This window comes from Trifolium pratense, linkage group LG7 (assembly GCF_020283565.1).
Source record: "Trifolium pratense cultivar HEN17-A07 linkage group LG7, ARS_RC_1.1, whole genome shotgun sequence".
Lineage (NCBI taxonomy): Eukaryota > Viridiplantae > Streptophyta > Magnoliopsida > Fabales > Fabaceae > Trifolium > Trifolium pratense.
The window spans coordinates 40,554,127-40,578,588 of NC_060065.1; the positions used below are offsets into that span (position 1 = coordinate 40,554,127).

Genomic DNA, 24,462 nt, shown 5'->3' on the forward strand with positions numbered 1-24,462 from the left:
TAATAATTTGGGGAACCTTTTCCATTTAAGGTACTTGAACGTGAGTCATACAAAAGTTAATCCTTATTCCTGGATCCATTGGTAAGCTACTGAACTTAGAAACTTTGGATTCAACACAAACTCAAGTACCTCAGCCAGAATGTGACTTAATTGAGTTATGAGTAAGTTACATTACTTAGTCCAAAGATTTTCTTACATTTTCATGGATTTGGATCTCTCCATTTTTCACTCATGCTTTCTCAAATTTTCTTAATCCAAGTGTTAGTAAATTACAAAGAAGAAAAAATCAACATTTGAATTAAGAAAAAGTAGATAAAACATAAGGGAAAATTGGAGCCGATGATAAGTGTTGATTTTATACTTTAATTAACTCTCATATTTGGTTTGATAATCTTTATTTTTGTCTAAATTATAGGTCTTAGATGCATTTTATACTTATGGGTTCAATTTGGGCTTAATTGCTAAACATTATTAATTTTTGGATTTTTAATCATTTTGACCTTTCTGACTTCGGCAGCGCATATATATGGAGCTACGAATATCGGATTTTGATGATCTTTGCGCTCCTGGAAAGCTAAGACAAATTTCTACAATTTTGGGTTTCACAAGCTTCAGCAAATTTGACTTAAATCTAGGTGAAACTGGGCTCTAAAGTTGATGGTCGTTGCTGTCAAATGGTCAAATACCTTTCTTCACTAATTGGGCCATAAGTCACTCACTAATAATCCAAATTATACAAAATTTGTGGCCCAAGTTTAACATAACACAGAGCAGCTGGTGTCACTAACCAGAAAGAGCCTTACTTCATAAGAAAAGAAGCTAGCATCTCATCGACAAAAGGAGTCGGTCATGTAATGAAAAGGAAGGGAATTCAATTCTTCTTTCTCACATTGTCAAAACCTTAATGAGTAAGAAATTAAGAGCTTCACAACCAGGCGGTGTAAAATAGGCAGCTAAGCCTATAAATAGAACAAGGCCGAGCATGAAGGTCATTATTCTATGTTGAACTTTACAATTGGAGTGCAAATACAAGAGGATATTGGGTGCTTTATAACAAAGAGCTCAAAAACTGATATTTCTAATAATGTATATTTCCAATCAGTAGTTTTTAGTACTTTAGGAACTTAATAATGTATGAAAAGACAAATATTAACCAATCAGATGTATCACTGCTTATATGTTAAAAGATTGTAATTACTAAGTTGCAGAACACTGTAACTACACATATGAACACTATAATTATAAATATTGAAAAAATTGAAAAAAGAAAATTATGAGGGAAGAAAGAAAATTACTAAGCGCATATATGAACACAAACAATTTTGGGTCACATATATAAATATTGTAATTACTAAGCTCATATATGAACACATATGAACACGGTCACAAGATTATGAGGGAAGAAAGAAAATTGAAAAAAAAAAATCAAAGAACAAAAACAACATCTTAGATCAAGTTGCAGAAAAGAGCACCTGAAACAGCAGTGACGATGTGAGAACGATGGCTCTAACTTCGATTTGAGAACGATGTGAGAAGAGGAAAGATTAATGGATAACGATGGCTCTAACTTCGATTTCTTTGGGAAGTTCTGATTGCTCTGAGTTTGATTACAAAGGAATGATTTCTATCTAAGTTTGATTCCTTTGGGTTTGAAGCTAGAATACGATCAATTTCGATTCTAGGGTTTGAGTTCAATTTTTGGGAATGGTTTGAAGAAGGTCGAAATAGATTGATTTTGTTTTTACGGTTTGATTTCAATGTTTGAGATTGAAGATCGTGGGTTTGAGATTGCTGGGAGAGTGGGAAATTAGTGCGGGAAAACAAAATCGTGAGCGCGTAAATTTGATAGGGAAGCATCTTGAGTTGCTGGGTTTTTTGTTTTTGGAAAGGAAGAAGGAGATTGCTGAAATTGTGGGATCGTGGGTTCCTTTTGTGTTTTTTGTTACATTCTCTTTTTTTTTTTTTTACAAATATATATATTTTTTTATTATATGATTAACCAACCAATGGGTCAAGGGTTCGAGACCCACCCATGACAGTTTTTTATTTATCAATTTCATCTACTATAGCGGTTACGTAAAATGCGCTATTATAGGGTATAAATTTTAATAGCACTTTTTCAGAGGCGCTATTAAAAAGCTCCGCGTTTTTGGCTTTAATAGCGGTTTTTAACAAAACGCTATTATAGTGTACTTTGGTTTAAGGCTTTAACAGCGCTTTTTCTAAAACCGCTATAATAAGAGCTCCGGTTTATGTTTTAATAGCGTTTTTTCAATAAGCGCTATTAAATGGGCGCTATTAAAACTCCTTTTTGTAGTAGTGATTCCAGGGTTTGTATTTATCATCAATCCCATGTTCTGATTGATTATATCTACTTACTCTAGAATCATAAATAATCTGAGTCTTGTACTTCATCTGAGATTTGGAGTTTGAATTTTTTCTTTTAAAAACTTCTGATCTTTTAGATTGACTAGCTTCAGGTACTGAAGTTCCTTTGGATTCAGAATTTGAAGTTTCAGATGTTGAAGCTTTCAGAACTTCTGAACTTATGTTCTCAGGTTCTGAACAACTTCTATCTTCTGAACTTTTCTTTCCAGATCCTGAGAAACTAGGTTCCTCTGAGCTGTCAGCTTCTAAATCACTCAGATCATCTTTGTTATTTTCAACATTACCAAGATTCTTTCCCTCTTCACTTTGTGGAACAACATAATAAACCCAAGATTTTCCAACCTTTTTGGCAGAGGTCTTCAGCTTTGAATATGTTCTACCATATTCATAGCCAAGTCCCTCTCCTCTATGTCTCATGACATTATAAACAAGATTAGCAGCTTTGCTCTTACCAAGGTTGAGATGCACAAACTGTTGAAGAGCTATTTCCTGCTCATCAATAGGTTTGTGACAAACAGCACAACCCTTTTCAAAGTCATTTACTCTATTCAGAGTTTCTTGATACAGACCTTGAAAGTGTTCTGCTTGTTCTGTCAGAGTGTTAAGCTTTTCTTGTAAAACTTTTTGTTTACTTAACACTCTGAGATGTTTCTCAATGACCTTGTTAAGTGCAGTTATAAGTTGAGATTTAGAGCAGTCAGAAAATACCTCATCAGTTACTTCAGAATCTGATTCTGATTCTGATTCATCGTCTGAGTCTGCATCTGAGTCAGTTGAAGCCATCAGGGCTAGATTTGCCTCTTCTTCTTCCTCAACTTCTTCCTCAGATGATAGCTCTTCAAAGGTAGCCATCAGACTCTTTTTCAGTTTACTCTTGAATTGTTGCTTCTTGAGCTGTATCTTTTGCTTTTGTCTTTAGCAGACATTTCTGGACAATCAGCAATAAAGTGTCCTGGCTTCTTACAGTTGAAGCAGTTCTTCTGATCATCCTTCTTGCTGACAAAATTTCTGGAGCTGTTACCTCTGAAATTTCTTTTGTTAAATCTGTTCCATTGCTGAAACTTGGTAAATAAAGCAAACTCATCCTCATTCATCTCATCCTCTTGACCATCAGCAGAAGATTCTTCTTCAATATCAAGAAGCTGAGGCTTAAGAGCCTTAGAAGTAGTCCTAGTTGACTGTAAAGCCACTGACTTGGACTTCTTCTTAGTTTCTGAGTCAGCATCCAGAACCATCTCATGGCTTCTGAGATTGCTTATCAGAGCTTCAAGACTCAGAGTCTTGAGATTTTGAGCTTCCTCTATTGCAGTGACCTTGGGTCTCCAAGCAATAGGAAGACTTCTCAGAATCTTCTGAACATGGTCATAGGTGGAATAACTTCTCTTAAGAGCTTTAAGACCAGATACAAGGATTTGAAACCTTGTAAACATAGTCTCAATGTTTTCATCTTGTTGCATAGTGAATAGTTCATATTGCCTTATCAAAAGACTAGCTTTAGCCTCTTGAACCTTTTCATTACCATCATAGGTAGCACACATAGAATCAAAGATAGATTTAGCAGTAGACTTGTTCTCTATTCTGACATAATCCTCATGTCTAATAGCACCAACAACAATGTCCTTTACTCTGTGATGCTTAGTGTAGGTTTTTAAGTTAGCTGGTGTGAGTAACTTTCTATGCTCAATGGACAATCTTCCATGTTCATTTAAGTTTTCAAAAGTTACTCCCAGCTCAACCAAATCCCACAACTCATGATCAATAGCAGTAATATTGCTATACAGTCTTTCCTTCCACCACTCAAATAATGATGCATCACCATTGAATATAGGGGCTTTTCTATTGCCACTATGTTCATGTGATTCATTACTCAAGTAGTCATAACCAAAAGCATTTCTAGGACCACCACCAGCTCCACTGGCCTCTTCACCGGTTGTTCTAGTGCTACTATCATCTCCTCCAGACATAGTGTTCTCACAAGATCTTTACTGTCTCACTGTTAAGTGAAAGTAACAGACCAGAGCTCTAGATACCAATTGAAGGTGTGAAAACACAAGAAGGGGGGGGGGGGGTTGAATTGTGTTTTAGCTAAGTTAAAACTTTTTCAAGGTCTTAACTCAACTACGTTAGCAGCGGATTAATAACACAAATAATAACAAGAGAGAGAGAGAAATCACACAAGCAATTTATACTGGTTCCTCTCACAAAACGAGAGTAGTCCAGTCCCCTTGCACTTCCAAGGGATTTCACTATAATCACACAAGATTACACCTGCTCAAGCACACAAGCAAGAGACTTCTCAACAATGCTCAAGCACACAAGCTTAAGACTTCACACTTAAGCACACAAGCTTAAGTTTCCTCAAGTAATAGTAAAGTATATGAAGATATACAAATGCTCTTAGATGAACCTAATGAGAGCAAATACAAATAGTACAGAGTATTTGACTAAAGTGCAAAAACACTTGATAAGAGGTTCAGAGCTTGTATACACAGAATTCAGAATTTGTTCAGCGCACGTTCAAATCTTGATCATGTATATTTTTAGCTGATTCTTCTAGTATATATACCACCAGAAAAGAGTCGTTGCAAAAAGAACCGTTGGAGTTGATAATCTTTTGTCTTCAAGCAGTCTGTCTTGATGCAGTTTGGTTGTATCCAAAACTAAGAAAGAGTTTCAGGTACTTTGACTACTGCAGAGTGGACTTTCCTTATTCAGCTAACAAAACTGAAGACCCACGTTCTCAAGTTAGGACAGACAAAGCGAGAGTAGCTGAACTGATCAGGCTAGAAAGGTCCTTTTCTTCATTGGTAGAAGAGTTGACTAACAAAGGGAATCTTCACAGATTTCAAGAAGCTCTTCAGAGTTTGATGAAGCTTGTAGTCACTTAAGAAGTTCTGAAGTCTTCATCCTCTGAATGTTGTAACTTCTGAAGTCCAACATCTTCTGAGCGCTTATGAACTTCTGAATTCACATCCTCTGAGCTTCACTCAGAGTTTGTCTGATGCTTATATCTGCGCACTTAAAATAAATTTTTAGTCCTTCCAATTGTTTATTAATACTTTGTTATCATCAAAACCTTTATAGATTTAGGGGCAAACATTTTTAAATCAATTTTGTTCCAACACTATTAATGGTTCTTCACCTTTGTCACATTCCAATGGCAGAACAATACCTCTCTCTACTTTCTCACGCAATTCCTTTGTCAATGTTGAGAAGTAAGTTATCTTTCTTTCCACCTCCTTTTACAAGTTATATTATTTTCGTATCCCATTATTATTTTTATTATTATTATTATTTTTAGACACAAGTTAATTATTTAAGGGGAAAAATTTGGCAGGGGTGATCCAGTGGCATTCCGGTCATATTGGGAGAAGGTGAGAGATGAATGTACGGTAGAGATCAAAGGTGACGAATGGATGAGTTACCTTGGTGATACAAACAACTTATGTTGGTATATGGTGCCACAAATGAGGGATGCAATTTTGAGGCTCCACAATGTGGTCGGTAATGCTGTCACAAAAGATAAGTTCTTAGTATTAGGGACAGGTTCTTCTCAACTCTACCAAGCTCTTCTATATGCACTATCTCCTTCAGAATCCTCTCATCGTCCCATCAATGTTGTTGCTGCTGCTCCTTATTATTCGGTAATTTATCTTTAGTTTCAATTATTTTAGCTGAGTAAGATTTAGTTACAAACAATTTATTCATTTAAAAAAATATTTGTTCCTACAAATCTACTTTTCACTTTGTCCTTTGAAAATACAAAAGATATGTAGTTTGAGTCTCGTTGAATTTTTTTATGAATAACAAATATTTAAATTATATTTTTCAATTTCGAAAATTACTTCTTGAAATGGCTTGATCTAATGCTACATATAAATCATGACTTATTAGTGTTTGATCGAAAGGTTAACTGAGAACGGCGCTTGTGTTTAATTTGCAGGAATACAAAGACGCAACTGATATCTTGCAATCAAGGTTATTTCAATGGACTGGTGATGCTGCTCTGTATGATAAAGATGAACCTTACATAGAGGTTGTGACCTCCCCAAACAACCCTGATGGGACTCTTCGTGTACCGGTAGTGAACTCTCGAGTTGAAGGGAAAATCATTTATGACTTGGCCTATTACTGGCCGCAATACACTCCCATTACTGATCAGCTTGACCATGATGTTATGGTCTTCACATTCTCCAAATGCACCGGTCTTGCTGGTTCGTGTAACACCCAAACCCGTTATTTAATTAACTCTGCCTTTATAAAAATCTTTTTCGAAAATACGCAGCGGAAAAATTGAAAATCTGATTTATAAAGCGCTGGTTTGAATATCACAAACTTCATTCAAAGATAATACTAATACATTTATCTAGTAAAATATTCGAATGAACTAAAAACAAAACCTCGCATCGAACGATGCGTTATTAGTTATACAAAACGGATACTTTTCAAATGAAAGCTTAAGACCAACAGAGTATACTAAGAGGACTACATGCATATACATATAAAAACCCCTTTTTCCCGTGTCTCAATCAGAGCAGAGCTTCACCATTGCACTCGGACGAGGCTAACACATAACCTGTCAACCTGGACCCCCAAAGGTCCAGCAATTAACACAAAGCAGAGAGTTAGAAAACATAAACATAAATATAAGTGTGAGTAGTATACTACACACTTCACACGCTATCATACATTTCTAACTCACGCACATACATCGTCAAATGCGACTACCAATTAATCATTCATTTACAAACACACCAATCATATAGTTTCACGTCTTCTCGGACACTACCAAAGTGTTCATTTTATAGTCATGACAGACTCTACACTTGTTCATTTTATAGTCATGACGGACTCTACACTTGTTCATTTTATAGTCATGACGGACTCTGCTCATATACCAAGACATGGCAACAATCACAGTATTAAACAATTAGTAAATACCAAAGCTTAACACATACTGAAAACACATTACAATCCAATCAGATAATGTCACATAACAATTATCAGATACATGTGCATTTACCCTAATGCATCTAATGCCAATTATCCAATGTCATGTCATCCCTAGACACGACTAATGCATGTGGTACCAATTTACATTGTTCAGATTTCAGTCATGACGGACTGTTCAGATTATAGTCATGTACGGACTGTTCAGATTATAGTCATGTACGGACTGTTCAGATTATAGTCATGCACGGACTCTACATCAGTTTTACATCATGCAGGATAAGCGTCTCACCAATGGTGGACCAAACCAGTTTTACATCATGTTGGATGCTGCTATTCACCCCATTTAAGATGAACCCAGTTTTACATCTTGTTGGATGCGTCGGAACTTACCGAACCACCTTATCTCCCTTGGATAAGCTCAATAACAGTTTTATATCATGTAGGATATGGTTATCATCAACCATCTCTCCCATAAAGAGGAGTCACACAGTTTTATATCATGTTTGGATATGGGCTCCAGATCTCGGATAACATAACCCCATCTTCGGCCACTTTTCATAAACATAATCCATTTTCATCAATTATTGGAATTCACATGATTCCCATAACACAATTATTCATGAATGCATGATTACTTTTAAACACATCAAATACATGACGCTATCTAGCTCGAAGCTATTCATTCACTGATGCGGAAACACAATTCCAACATCTAACACATTAGGATAACACAATATCCTATCACTCAAATCATAATTATTCACATGATAATTATCTGCATAACCATTTTTATACACATAAAGTTTCATTTACACTTATGTCATAAAACACACATCATTTCCTTAACATTGCAAATTAATGCTAAAACATCACATTGCTCACTTTAAGCTACAACTTATTGCACACACGTTTATCGATCATATAACGATTAACAATAAGTATTAACAGTATCAACATGTATCAACAATCATGTAAGGATACCCTTAAACCATGTTACAAGTGCCTAATTACACTTACAAACATCAACAAAAATTGCTGTCACAGAGGCCTTCGCTAAGCGAGGGCTTAGCGAGACATGGCGAACCTCACCAGGAAGTCACCTGCTCATGGCGAGCATTGGCGAGCTTCAGCGAACATGTTCGCTACAGCGAACTCCTGGTCGCTTAGCGAACTATACCAGAAAAATATCTGTTCTTGAGTTTCTCTAAGGCGGTTTAACATTGAATCCACTAAAAAATCCATCTAGACATGTTATAAATTCTTATAAACAGCTAATTCAAGCATATATGGTATCTATGAACATTAATTAACACTCACAAACACCCACATACATCACACTTACAAATTCATACCAATTTCTTGCATTTTAAGCAAGTTTAACAAAACATGCAAATCATTGATCAAACATCTACATATACCCACTTTCAACTCCCCAAAGTTGTTTACCTCATCTACCATGAGTTCACTACACATGTTAGGATCAAAAGAATCCATTTTCCATTAAGAAAATCACCCACAAAACCCACAAGAAAATAGAGTGGAAAGAGTTTGGGAATGGAGGAATCGACATCCTCCCCTCTTTCGAATCACTCACGAATATGTAATCTAACTCTCGTACCTTAGCTCGACGAATCCACAAGCTTGCTCTTCTCTTTCTCTCCCACGAGCTCTCCCTCTCCCTCATGAGCTCCTCCTCTTGCTCTTTCTCAAGAATTGTAACTTATGAGACTATTCATGGTTTGACTTGGCTACTTATAGAGCTCCCATTTTTCTCATGGATCCAAGCCCACTTGGCTTAGGCCCAATGCCTAACCCACGCCCAAAGGCCCAAACAACATAACTTCTTGCTCATAACTTACGTTTGCGCTAAATGATTATTCGCCGCTTAATAATTTAATTATAAATCACGCCCTCGCGTAATAAAATAATTAAACAACGAATACTAAATTTTGGGTCGTTACAACTCTACCCCCCTTAAAAGATTTTCGCCCTCGAAAATTACCCGACTCAAACACAACTCCGGATAAACTCCCTCATCCGACTTTCTAATTCCCAACTTGCATTCTAACCAACGGGTTTTCTAGTCATAATACCTTAACCGATACGGTCTCTTACACAGACTCCGATTCAAAATCACACTTCTTCCGGATTCGTACCAACAAAACATACAAACTCCAAACCAAACCAAGTTTGACAAAATCAGTCAATCCCAATCGACACAATCTCGTCTACTCATCAACAATAGATCAAGGACAGCTAATCCCTTGATTTGTCGATAGATAGTCAACAATCGTGATGATGGCATAAACCATTCTCATCAAACTACTTAAAACTTTCTCTTAATATCTTACGGTACTCACAGCACCGCCCCAAAAACAAATTCTACTCCGTCTAATGCACTCCGAAAAGACACCTCTGTTGCATACTCCGCAACTCCTTAAGTTCCATAGGTTCTCAACATTTTCTTAAATCGTTTCACTGTGCCGAATCTCATTCCAACTATTCATTCGGTAGCACAACCTCTACACTCATCTGCTGTCTAACTTCTCAAATTTCTTAACACATGCCAAAAATATACTATCCAACCGTCAAATTCTTTTTCCTTGCAATTCCCCAAATCATTGCGTCGAACATTCAACATAACTGTTTTATTTTCCAAATAATCTCTTATCCAATTTCTGACTTCCTTAACATGACCTTCCCGATATCATTTCCCGTCGAAATATTCTTATCCAAAATATTACCTTAAGTCACTCGTCGACTCACTATCATCCCACCGTTCACGACGAAAATATCCATAATCATTTATTTCCTTCCCACATGGTATTACTATACTATTCCTATAGATACGATGTGTCCGACATCTATAATCTCCACCGACTTTTCCATTTCATAGTTAACCTTTTCCAATTGCTACAAAACATCATTTGACACTTACTTTGAGCATTGCTTCCAAATTCTTAATACACATTTTCCAAACACAACAATCACTTATGTGTGAGATAGTCCTTTCCGCAAATTCTTACTTGACATAAGTCACTTTCTTACGTCTCTCTAATACTCGTGCTCGACACGTTTCCAAAGGCTAACTTTCTTATGAAATCCTTCGATTTGTTATCCCACTTCCATCTTGGAATAACTCTACTACTTGTACAATCATATGCCACTTGATAACTTAAAAAAAAAAAGTTTGCTAATCTTATTATGATATCTTCATAACTTCATTCTCATTCCGTGGTTAACTAACACTAACGATTTACAAGGCTCCACCTCTATTTCTAAGCTTCTCAAATCCTTCCAAGAAATGACTACTCGGTTCAAACATACTCAACCTTTATAAATCCTTCCTAGGCTCTTCTTGATCACCTAGTAATTCTGTATTTAAATCTCAGCTACTATCAAAAGTTGATTTCCAAACAACCATGATCTCCGTCTTGTTGATTCCAACACAACTCTCATCAGATTCCTCTGAAAACTTTTCATCAACAAAGCTTCCATCTTTATCACTCTTCCTCCTCTTTGAGGATGAACCATCAAGTGAAAGACAACCAATCAAGGGAACATTCTTGCTACAAGTTCCGCTAGAAACACCACCAGTCCCACTTATTGTAATCGGGTTTTCAGTTCCCTAACCACACCTTCAATCCTTGACATCAATCTCCCACTTAACTTAACCCTCAAGGTACCCACCATTCGCATACTCGTCGTATGATCATCACTAGGTTTTCTCACCCTCGACGCACACGTCTTCTCCGTTTCCCAGCAACGGTGTTCACTTAACATTCAATCTGCTCCATCGTTCCCCGATGGCCACATTCTCCCTACGGCTAAACAACTTCATTCCGACTCACTCCGAAATGATCATCTGATACTTCCTCCAAAATATTCTCCAAATAAGAACTCCACTTCGAACAACGCTACTCAATCTTAAACAATCCACTTCAAGAACATCTCTATTCGTCCTTACTTCTCGCGTTCGAAACATCTTGGAGAGACAAAATCTTCTCCCCCACTTATCTCAAACCCACCTTCACACTTCCACTAGAACATCCGGTGTAAGCACCTAACCGTCCTATCGATTCCAAATATATTCCTCTCAAGAGAAATCTAATACCGACAGCATTCACATGCATGTCGTATGCAAAGGGTAAACATAAGGTAAGATATCTAAGCATCTACTCAAAACCCCGGTGCAGTCCTCTTGACATACACACCACTACAAAATACATAAACACACTATTCCCATCTATGCTAATGTAACAACCTACGTAACAACTAGCATACATAAACACAACAACATGTCAATACATATATTTATAACTAAAATATATGTAAGACAACAAAACATCCATGTACACAAGACATCGAGTCAAGTACATGCATTACATTTCATTTGCCCGCATACTTACAACACCTACTCAAACATGTATAAAACATAGCATGTTCTAAAACAAGTTCTCATCATGAGAATACATTCACATAGTTCAATTAAAGAACCACACTAAGTACTAGTAATCAATCTACCACATGTTATAAACAAACATATAACAACACACATTAGGATCTACTTACATCCTACTCCTTTCTCACTCTAGTGAAAAATTCATTTTCACTTACTCAAAAGAAAATAATCTTATGTTTTCAACAAAATCTTCATCACATGCAGTTTTACATCATGCTGGATCATTAACAATACAGTTTTACATCATGTCGGATCATCAACTATTAGCAATAAGCATCTACAAACCAAAAGTTCAAACCACACAAATTTTTAAAACTTTAAGCATAAAAAATACTCATCCACTACTTGACTTGATAACTTATAACAATGATAAGTATCAATCGCATCAAGTACACACAACAAGAAAAGACAGACACAACTGGCACACACGCTCACTCGATCTGACTGCACAGAACGGCTCTGATTGACACATAACCCTTACAGTCCGAAGACGACCTGCTCTGATACCACTTTGTAACACCCAAACCCGTTATTTAATTAACTCTGCCTTTATAAAAATCTTTTTCGAAAATACGCAGCGGAAAAATTGAAAATCTGATTTATAAAGCGCTGGTTTGAATATCACAAACTTCATTCAAAGATAATACTAATACATTTATCTAGTAAAATATTCGAATGAACTAAAAACAAAACCTCGCATCGAACGATGCGTTATTAGTTATACAAAACGGATACTTTTCAAATGAAAGCTTAAGACCAACAGAGTATACTAAGAGGACTACATGCATATACATATAAAAACCCCTTTTTCCCGTGTCTCAATCAGAGCAGAGCTTCACCATTGCACTCAGACGAGGCTAACACATAACCTGTCAACCTGGACCCCCAAAGGTCCAGCAATTAACACAAAGCAGAGAGTTAGAAAACATAAACATAAATATAAGTGTGAGTAGTATACTACACACTTCACACACTATCATACATTTCTAACTCACGCACATACATCGTCAAATGCGACTACCAATTAATCATTCATTTACAAACACACCAATCATATAGTTTCACGTCTTCTCGGACACTACCAAAGTGTTCATTTTATAGTCATGACAGACTCTACACTTGTTCATTTTATAGTCATGACGGACTCTACACTTGTTCATTTTATAGTCATGACGGACTCTGCTCATATACCAAGACATGGCAACAATCACAGTATTAAACAATTAGTAAATACCAAAGCTTAACACATACTGAAAACACATTACAATCCAATCAGATAATGTCACATAACAATTATCAGATACATGTGCATTTACCCTAATGCATCTAATGCCAATTATCCAATGTCATGTCATCCCTAGACACGACTAATGCATGTGGTACCAATTTACATTGTTCAGATTTCAGTCATGACGAACTGTTCAGATTATAGTCATGTACGGACTGTTCAGATTATAGTCATGTACGGACTGTTCAGATTATAGTCATGCACGGACTCTACATCAGTTTTACATCATGCAGGATAAGCGTCTCACCAATGGTGGACCAAACCAGTTTTACATCATGTTGGATGCTGCTATTCACCCCATTTAAGATGAACCCAGTTTTACATCTTGTTGGATGCGTCGGAACTTACCGAACCACCTTATCTCCCTTGGATAAGCTCAATAACAGTTTTATATCATGTAGGATATGGTTATCATCAACCATCTCTCCCATAAAGAGGAGTCACACAGTTTTATATCATGTTTGGATATGGGCTCCAGATCTCGGATAACATAACCCCATCTTCAGCCACTTTTCATAAACATAATCCATTTTCATCAATTATTGGAATTCACATGATTCCCATAACACGATTATTCATGAATGCATGATTACTTTTAAACACATCAAATACATGACGCTATCTAGCTCGAAGCTATTCATTCACTGATGCGGAAACACAATTCCAACATCTAACACATTAGGATAACACAATATCCTATCACTCAAATCATAATTATTCACATGATAATTATCTGCATAACCATTTTTATACACATAAAGTTTCATTTACACTTATGTCATAAAACACACATCATTTCCTTAACATTGCAAATTAATGCTAAAACATCACATTGCTCACTTTAAGCTACAACTTATTGCACACACGTTTATCGATCATATAACGATTAACAATAAGTATTAACAGTATCAACATGTATCAACAATCATGTAAGGATACCCTTAAACCATGTTACAAGTGCCTAATTACACTTACAAACATCAACAAAAATTGCTGTCACAGAGGCCTTCGCTAAGCGAGAGCTTAGCGAGACATGGCGAACCTCACCAGGAAGTCACCTGCTCATGGCGAGCATTGGCGAGCTTCAGCGAACATGTTCGCTACAGCGAACTCCTGGTCGCTTAGCGAACTATACCAGAAAAATATCTGTTCTTGAGTTTCTCTAAGGCGGTTTAACATTGAATCCACTCAAAAATCCATCTAGACATGTTATAAATTCTTATAAACAGCTAATTCAAGCATATATGGTATCTATGAACATTAATTAACACTCACAAACACCCACATACATCACACTTACAAATTCATACCAATTTCTTGCATTTTAAGCAAGTTTAACAAAACATGCAAATCATTGATCAAACATCTACATATACCCACTTTCAACTCCCCAAAGTTGTTTACCTCATCTACCATGAGTTCACTACACATGTTAGGATCAAAAGAATCCATTTTCCATTAAGAAAATCACCCACAAAACCCACAAGAAAATAGAGTGGAAAGAGTTTGGGAATGGAGGAATCGACATCCTCCCCTCTTTCGAATCACTCACGAATATGTAATCTAACTCTCGTACCTTAGCTCGACGAATCCACAAGCTTGCTCTTCTCTTTCTCTCCCACGAGCTCTCCCTCTCCCTCATGAGCTCCTCCTCTTGCTCTTTCTCAAGAATTGTAACTTATGAGACTATTCATGGTTTGACTTGGCTACTTATAGAGCTCCCATTTTTCTCATGGATCCAAGCCCACTTGGCTTAGGCCCAATGCCTAACCCACGCCCAAAGGCCCAAACAACATAACTTCTTGCTCATAACTTACGTTTGCGCTAAATGATTATTCGCCGCTTAATAATTTAATTATAAATCACGCCCTCGCGTAATAAAATAATTAAACAACGAATACTAAATTTTGGGTCGTTACAGTTCGCGTATCGGGTGAGTTCGTGATATCGACCATATTCTATGTTACGCTTGTTGTTGCATTTGCAATCTTGCAACAAACTCTTATATAGATATAAAATGGGAGAAAATAAGGTCTATATAGCCGCAATTACCATTGCAATGTTTTTGCTAATAGGTTTATTTTATTTTATTTTGTGACACAGGTGGGCATTTGTAAAGGACATTGAAGTTGCTAAAAAGATGATAAGATTCACACAGTTAAACTCCATTGGCGTGTCAAGAGAATCCCAAATTCGAGCTGCTAAGATGATTGGAGTGATTTGTGATGGTTACAAAAATTTAAAGTCCATTGAATCTGATCACCTCTTTTTTGATTATTGCAAAAGACTCATGAAAGAAAGGTGGGAGAAATTTAAGACAGCTATTGAGAAAAGCAAGGTTTTTACCTTGACCAAATACCCAACTTCCTATTGTCACTTCAACAAGGACTTATCTGAGCAATACCCAGGTAATATATTTTCACCTATGAAATCTGAAAACACATGGACACCAATAGTAAATCTGAAAATGAATTAATTAAATGTGTTACATGTTTCGGTGTCATGTCAATATTAGCCACCTGACAACACTTTCTATTAAAAATGTATGAGTTACATATTTCCACAAGTTATCAGTTTTTTGTTGATTTTTTTTCACTAAATTTTTAAAAATTCCTATACAGCTTTTGCTTGGTTGAAGTGCGTGGAGGGGATAAAAGACGGCGAGAGTTATTTGGAAAACTTGAAGATTCGTACAAGAGGAGGGGAGAGATTTGGTGTCAGTTCAAAGTATGTTAGGGTTAGCATGATTGGTACAGATGATGAGTTCAATGAATTATGTACAAGATTGTCAAATGCTAAAAGAGAATGATGTTGGAACCTTCAAAAAATGTCGTATGTATCGTTAGCTAGTTAGCATGAGTTTCATCAAAATATATAAGTATACATCATTTGTGCTATTAAGATAGAGGATGTGTGATGATTAAACAACATAGATAGGAGTCGTGGATCTTAATTATAAGTTCAATTTTGATAGAAATTGTTTATATAGAATTTAATTTTGGCCTCAACTGAGTTCATTTAGTCAATGATTTATATGTTTTAAATTCATAGTTTGTGTTTTCTTTACAAAATTTTACGAAATATTGAATTTTTAATAACATGACATTATTGAAATCAATTTTAATAGCAAAATTTCTCCCAAAATATTTTCTATCAATAAGATTAATAGCTTTCGAAGTATTGCTGATGCATTATTTTAGCCATAAATGATACTCAAATGATCTTAAAAGTTTTTATAATGTGGAATTCTATCATTTGGCCACATTGAAAATTAGTAAATTAACATATTAAAATAATTCATTACAAACTTAGAAAACTCGTAAAGACATTTTTTTTTAATAAAAATTAAGATAATTATAATATATATCCACTAAATAATAGACAAAATCATACTAATCACATTTGTAGTAACAACAATAATGGATTCATCTAGCCACACTATGTTACTAACAACTGATGCATTATTAACTTCTTTATCACTCTGCCAATTTTATTCCAAAAAATAAGCTCTACAATCACCGATGTCTCCCAATAGCAAGTGATTCACCATCTATCACAAACAACTCTACCAAATTATGAGGAAACTTTTGATTATTAGTCAGCAAGGACAAAAAAGAGTTTTCCAAAGAGTGCCTCGACTAGAGTTGCCAAGATAAGTTATAAAATAAAGTGAACGATGCTACAATGTTATTATAATATTCTGTGTAATTTTAATTGGTTGCAACACCAACGGTCATATGCAGTGGTATAAAAGAGGGGATAATGATGAGATATTGCTCTCGATCTCTAATATCTGGTTCTTTTAACTTATTAATTTCATCCTAAAATTTTGGTTCCTTTAGAAAACCAACACACAGTTGATGATGTTTTACTATTTGTATTCTTACAAAAACCAAACACATTTATTAAATGAAATTTACAATTCCTTAATAAATTAAGAAATACTTCTACATGACCACAATTTAATTAATTTAATATAATTGAATAAAATTATTTATTAAAGAAGAAGATGGATCAACATATTAGAGGGGATGTTCCTAATCATATACCACGTATTTTGTTAAACATATAAAATAATATTATCTGCTAATAGATCATATACGATGGATTAGAGGGGAGGTTCCTAATAATATACAATGAATTTTGTTAATATATATAGGAATATTATCTGCTAATGTAATTTTCATTTTGCTTATCAAATTTTTTTTCTTCTAATATTATCACTATATTTTTTTTCGTTGAAAATACTATACACATTCAATGTATTTAGGTGTTTTTTTAAGCTTAGATGACGGCGTGTTGATTCATCCTCATCGCAACGCAAAGGTCAATGTTTTTTATGAACCATCGCAATGGTCAAATATGGCAAGAACACAAAATAGTCAAGTTTTTTTTTTTATGAACCATCGCAATGGTTAAATATGTTAAGAACAAAAAAAAAGTATCACATCACATTATATAAAAGGGAGAATGAATTAGGGAGACAAATAAAGAAGATATTATTAGTCATCTCTTTCACAATTTTTTTTCTCTCGCTATATATATATGAGTGCAAACATAACAACTAAATAAAAACAAAAATCAACCAAGAGTGACAGATATAGACACCCATCGTCATCAACAAAACAAAGAGCATATTAAGTTATTAAAGTATGGTGGTCTCTCCTATTAATGGTTCTTCACCTTTGTCACATTCCAATGGCAGAACAATACCTCTCTCTACTTTCTCACGCAATTCCTTTGTCAATGTTGAGAAGTAAGTTATCTTTCTTTCCACCTCCTTTTACAAGTTATATTATTTTCGTATCCCATTATTATTATTATTATTATTATTATTATTTTTAGACACAAGTTAATTATTTAAGGGGAAAAATTTGGCAGGGGTGATCCAGTGGCATTCCGGTCATATTGGGAGAAGGTGAGAGATGAATGTACGGTAGAGATCAAAGGTGACGAATGGATGAGTTATCTTGGTGATACAAACAACTTATGTTGGTATATGGTGCCACAAATGAGGGATGCAATTTTGAGGCTCCACAATGTGGTCGGTAATGCTGTCACAAAAGATAAGTTCTTAGTATTAGGGACAGGTTCTTCTCAACTCTACCAAGCTCTTCTATATGCACTATCTCCTTCAGAATCCTCTCATCGTCCCATCAATGTTGTTGCTGCTGCTCCTTATTATTCGGTAATTTATCTTTAGTTTCAATTATTTTAGCTGAGTAAGATTTAGTTACAAACAATTTATTCATTTAAAAAAATATTTGTTCCTACAAATCTACTTTTCACTTTGTCCTTTGAAAATACAAAAGATATGTAGTTTGAGTCTCGTTGAATTTTTTTATGAATAACAAATATTTAAATTATATTTTTCAATTTCGAAAATTACTTCTTGAAATGGCTTGATCTAATGCTACATATAAATCATGACTTATTAGTGTTTGATCGAAAGGTTAACTGAGAACGGCGCTTGTGTTTAATTTGCAGGAATACAAAGACGCAACTGATATCTTGCAATCAAGGTTATTTCAATGGACCGGTGATGCTGCTCTGTATGATAAAGATGAACCTTACATAGAGGTTGTGACCTCCCCAAACAACCCTGATGGGACTCTTCGTGTACCGGTAGTGAACTCTCGAGTTGAAGGGAAAATCATTTATGACTTGGCCTATTACTGGCCGCAATACACTCCCATTACTGATCAGCTTGACCATGATGTTATGGTCTTCACATTCTCCAAATGCACCGGTCATGCTGGTTCGCGTATCGGGTGAGTTCGTGATATCGACCATATTCTATGTTACGCTTGTTGTTGCATTTGCAATCTTGCAACAAACTCTTATATAGATATAAAATGGGAGAAAATAAGGTCTATATAGCCGCAATTACCATTGCAATGATTTTGCTAATAGGTTTATTTTATTTTATTTTGTGACACAGGTGGGCATTTGTAAAGGACATTGAAGTTGCTAAAAAGATGATAAGATTCACACAGTTAAACTCCATTGGCGTGTCAAGAGAATCCCAAATTCGAGCTGCTAAGATGATTGGAGTGATTTGTGATGGTTACAAAAATTTAAAGTCCATTGAATCTGATCACCTCTTTTTTGATTATTGCAAAAGACTCATGAAAGAAAGGTGGGAGAAATTTAAGACAGCTATTGAGAAAAGCAAGGTTTTTACCTTGACCAAATACCCAACTTCCTATTGTCACTTCAACAAGGACTTATCTGAGCAATACCCAGGTAATATATTTTCACCTATGAAATCTGAAAACACATGGACACCAATAGTAAATCTGAAAATGAATTAATTAAATGTGTTACATGTTTCGGTGTCATGTCAATATTAGCCACCTGACAACACTTTCTATTAAAAATGTATGAGTTACATATTTCCACAAGTTATCAGTTTTTTGTTGATTTTTTTTCACTAAATTTTTAAAAATTCCTATACAGCTTTTGCTTGGTTGAAGTGCGTGGAGGGGATAAAAGACGGCGAGAGTTATTTGGAAAACTTGAAGATTCGTACAAGAGGAGGGGAGAGATTTGGTGTCAGTTCAAAGTATGTTAGGGTTAGCATGATTGGTACAGATGATGAGTTCAATGAATTATGTACAAGATTGTCAAATGCTAAAAGAGAATGATGTTGGAACCTTCAAAAAATGTCGTATGTATCGTTAGCTAGTTAGCATGAGTTTCATCAAAATATATAAGTATACATCATTTGTGCTATTAAGATAGAGGATGTGTGATGATTAAACAACATAGATAGGAGTCGTGGATCTTAATTATAAGTTCAATTTTGATAGAAATTGTTTATATAGAATTTAATTTTGGCCTCAACTGAGTTCATTTAGTCAATGATTTATATGTTTTAAATTCATAGTTTGTGTTTTCTTTACAAAATTTTACGAAATATTGAATTTTTAATAACATGACATTATTGAAATCAATTTTAATAGCAAAATTTCTCCCAAAATATTTTCTATCAATAAGATTAATAGCTTTCGAAGTATTGCTGATGCATTATTTTAGCCATAAATGATACTCAAATGATCTTAAAAGTTTTTATAATGTGGAATTCTATCATTTGGCCACATTGAAAATTAGTAAATTAACATATTAAAATAATTCATTACAAACTTAGAAAACTCGTAAAGACATTTTTTTTTAATAAAAATTAAGATAATTATAATATATATCCACTAAATAATAGACAAAATCATACTAATCACATTTGTAGTAACAACAATAATGGATTCATCTAGCCACACTATGTTACTAACAACTGATGCATTATTAACTTCTTTATCACTCTTCCAATTTTATTCCAAAAAATAAGCTCTACAATCACCGATGTCTCCCAATAGCAAGTGATTCACCATCTATCACAAACAACTCTACCAAATTATGAGGAAACTTTTGATTATTAGTCAGCAAGGACAAAAAAGAGTTTTCCAAAGAGTGCCTCGACTAGAGTTGCCAAGATAAGTTATAAAATAAAGTGAACGATGCTACAATGTTATTATAATATTCTGTGTAATTTTAATTGGTTGCAACACCAACGGTCATATGCAGTGGTATAAAAGAGGGGATAATGATGAGATATTGCTCTCGATCTCTAATATCTGGTTCTTTTAACTTATTAATTTCATCCTAAAATTTTGGTTCCTTTAGAAAACCAACACACAGTTGATGATGTTTTACTATTTGTATTCTTACAAAAACCAAACACATTTATTAAATGAAATTTACAATTCCTTAATAAATTAAGAAATACTTCTACATGACCACAATTTAATTAATTTAATATAATTGAATAAAATTATTTATTAAAGAAGAAGATGGATCAACATATTAGAGGGGATGTTCCTAATCATATACCACGTATTTTGTTAAACATATAAAATAATATTATCTGCTAATAGATCATATACGATGGATTAGAGGGGAGGTTCCTAATAATATACAATGAATTTTGTTAATATATATAGGAATATTATCTGCTAATGTAATTTTCATTTTGCTTATCAAATTTTTTTTCTTCTAATATTATCACTATATTTTTTTTCGTTGAAAATACTATACACATTCAATGTATTTAGGTGTTTTTTTAAGCTTAGATGACGGCGTGTTGATTCATCCTCATCGCAACGCAAAGGTCAATGTTTTTTATGAACCATCGCAATGGTCAAATATGGCAAGAACACAAAATAGTCAAGTTTTTTTTTTATGAACCATCGCAATGGTTAAATATGTTAAGAACAAAAAAAAAGTATCACATCACATTATATAAAAGGGAGAATGAATTAGGGAGACAAATAAAGAAGATATTATTAGTCATCTCTTTCACAATTTTTTTTCTCTCGCTATATATATATGAGTGCAAACATAACAACTAAATAAAAACAAAAATCAACCAAGAGTGACAGATATAGACACCCATCGTCATCAACAAAACAAAGAGCATATTAAGTTATTAAAGTATGGTGGTCTCTCCTATTAATGGTTCTTCACCTTTGTCACATTCCAATGGCAGAACAATACCTCTCTCTACTTTCTCACGCAATTCCTTTGTCAATGTTGAGAAGTAAGTTATCTTTCTTTCCACCTCCTTTTACAAGTTATATTATTTTCGTATCCCATTATTATTATTATTATTATTATTATTATTATTATTATTATTATTATTTTTAGACACAAGTTAATTATTTAAGGGGAAAAATTTGGCAGGGGTGATCCAGTGGCATTCCGGTCATATTGGGAGAAGGTGAGAGATGAATGTACGGTAGAGATCAAAGGTGACGAATGGATGAGTTATCTTGGTGATACAAACAACTTATGTTGGTATATGGTGCCACAAATGAGGGATGCAATTTTGAGGCTCCACAATGTGGTCGGTAATGCTGTCACAAAAGATAAGTTCTTAGTATTAGGGACAGGTTCTTCTCAACTCTACCAAGCTCTTCTATATGCACTATCTCCTTCAGAATCCTCTCATCGTCCCATCAATGTTGTTGCTGCTGCTCCTTATTATTCGGTAATTTATCTTTAGTTTCAATTATTTTAGCTGAGTAAGATTTAGTTACAAACAATTTATTCATTTAAAAAAATATTTGTTCCTACAAATCTACTTTTCACTTTGTCCTTTGAAAATACAAAAGATATGTAGTTTGAGTCTCGTTGAATTTTTTTATGAATAACAAATATTTAAATTATATTTTTCAATTTCGAAAATTACTTCTTGAAATGGCTTGATCTAATGCTACATATAAATCATGACTTATTAGTGTTTGATCGAAAGGTTAACTGAGAACGGCGCTTGTGTTTAATTTGCAGGAATACAAAGACGCAACTGATATCTTGCAATCAAGGTTATTTCAATGGACCGGTGATGCTGCTCTGTATGATAAAGATGAACCTTACATAGAGGTTGTGACCTCCCCAAACAACCCTGATGGGACTCTTCGTGTACCGGTAGTGAACTCTCGAGTTGAAGGGAAAATCATTTATGACTTGGCCTATTACTGGCCGCAACACACTCCCATTACTGATCAGCTTGACCATGATGTTATGGTCTTCACATTCTCCAAATGCACCGGTCATGCTGGTTCGCGTATCGGGTGAGTTCGTGATATCGACCATATTCTATGTTACGCTTGTTGTTGCATTTGCAATCTTGCAACAAACTCTTATATAGATATAAAATGGGAGAAAATAAGGTCTATATAGCCGCAATTACCATTGCAATGTTTTTGCTAATAGGTTTATTTTATTTTATTTTGTGACACAGGTGGGCATTTGTAAAGGACATTGAAGTTGCTAAAAAGATGATAAGATTCACACAGTTAAACTCCATTGGCGTGTCAAGAGAATCCCAAATTCGAGCTGCTAAGATGATTGGAGTGATTTGTGATGGTTACAAAAATTTAAAGTCCATTGAATCTGATCACCTCTTTTTTGATTATTGCAAAAGACTCATGAAAGAAAGGTGGGAGAAATTTAAGACAGCTATTGAGAAAAGCAAGGTTTTTACCTTGACCAAATACCCAACTTCCTATTGTCACTTCAACAAGGACTTATCTGAGCAATACCCAGGTAATATAATTTCACCTATGAAATCTGAAAACACATGGACACCAATAGTAAATCTGAAAATGAATTAATTAAATGTGTTACATGTTTCGGTGTCATGTCAATATTAGCCACCTGACAACACTTTCTATTAAAAATGTATGAGTTACATATTTCCACAAGTTATCAGTTTTTTGTTGATTTTTTTTCACTAAATTTTAAAAAATTCCTATACAGCTTTTGCTTGATTGAAGTGCGTGGAGGGGATAAAAGACGGCGAGAGTTATTTGGAAAACTTGAAGATTCGTACAAGAGGAGGGGAGAGATTTGGTGTCAGTTCAAAGTATGTTAGGGTTAGCATGATTGGTACAGATGATGAGTTCAATGAATTATGTACAAGATTGTCAAATGCTAAAAGAGAATGATGTTGGAACCTTCAAAAAATGTCGTATGTATCGTTAGCTAGTTAGCATGAGTTTCATCAAAATATATAAGTATACATCATTTGTGCTATTAAGATAGAGGATGTGTGATGATTAAACAACATAGATAGGAGTCGTGGATCTTAATTATAAGTTCAATTTTGATAGAAATTGTTTATATAGAATTTAATTTTGGCCTCAACTGAGTTCATTTAGTCAATGATTTATATGTTTTAAATTCATAGTTTGTGTTTTCTTTACAAAATTTTACGAAATATTGAATTTTTAATAACATGACATTATTGAAATCAATTTTAATAGCAAAATTTCTCCCAAAATATTTTCTATCAATAAGATTAATAGCTTTCGAAGTATTGCTGATGCATTATTTTAGCCATAAATGATACTCAAATGATCTTAAAAGTTTTTATAATGTGGAATTCTATCATTTGGCCACATTGAAAATTAGTAAATTAACATATTAAAATAATTCATTACAAACTTAGAAAACTCGTAAAGACATTTTTTTTAATAAAAATTAAGATAATTATAATATATATCCACTAAATAATAGACAAAATCATACTAATCACATTTGTAGTAACAACAATAATGGATTCATCTAGCCACACTATGTTACTAACAACTGATGCATTATTAACTTCTTTATCACTCTTCCAATTTTATTCCAAAAAATAAGCTCTACAATCACCGATGTCTCCCAATAGCAAGTGATTCACCATCTATCACAAACAACTCTACCAAATTATGAGGAAACTTTTGATTATTAGTCAGCAAGGACAAAAAAGAGTTTTCCAAAGAGTGCCTCGACTAGAGTTGCCAAGATAAGTTATAAAATAAAGTGAACGATG

The 24,462-nt window shown here is 34.4% G+C and overlaps 3 protein-coding genes and 1 pseudogene across 3 annotated transcripts; all 4 read left to right on the forward strand.

The window, feature by feature from the left end:
* The first annotated feature begins 5,518 nt into the window (after positions 1-5,518).
* Positions 5,519-15,208, forward strand: LOC123896410 (tryptophan aminotransferase-related protein 2-like). Its single transcript, XM_045946800.1, has 4 exons — positions 5,519-5,603; positions 5,726-6,032; positions 6,332-6,602; positions 15,195-15,208. The coding sequence occupies exons 2-4, from the start codon at positions 5,805-5,807 to the stop codon at positions 15,206-15,208; spliced, it is 513 nt and encodes a 170-aa protein (XP_045802756.1). The 5' UTR covers positions 5,519-5,603; positions 5,726-5,804.
* On the forward strand, positions 15,204-15,960 carry LOC123898895 (L-tryptophan--pyruvate aminotransferase 1-like). Its single transcript, XM_045949927.1, has 2 exons — positions 15,204-15,499; positions 15,713-15,960. The coding sequence occupies exons 1-2, from the start codon at positions 15,232-15,234 to the stop codon at positions 15,898-15,900; spliced, it is 456 nt and encodes a 151-aa protein (XP_045805883.1). The 5' UTR covers positions 15,204-15,231; the 3' UTR covers positions 15,901-15,960.
* Positions 15,961-17,694: 1,734 nt separating this feature from the next.
* Positions 17,695-19,798, forward strand: LOC123898866 (L-tryptophan--pyruvate aminotransferase 1-like). Its single transcript, XM_045949888.1, has 5 exons — positions 17,695-17,847; positions 17,973-18,279; positions 18,579-18,862; positions 19,033-19,337; positions 19,551-19,798. The coding sequence occupies exons 1-5, from the start codon at positions 17,744-17,746 to the stop codon at positions 19,736-19,738; spliced, it is 1,188 nt and encodes a 395-aa protein (XP_045805844.1). The 5' UTR covers positions 17,695-17,743; the 3' UTR covers positions 19,739-19,798.
* Positions 19,799-21,531: 1,733 nt separating this feature from the next.
* Positions 21,532-23,653, forward strand: LOC123898908 (annotated as a pseudogene).
* Positions 23,654-24,462: the final 809 nt, after the last annotated feature.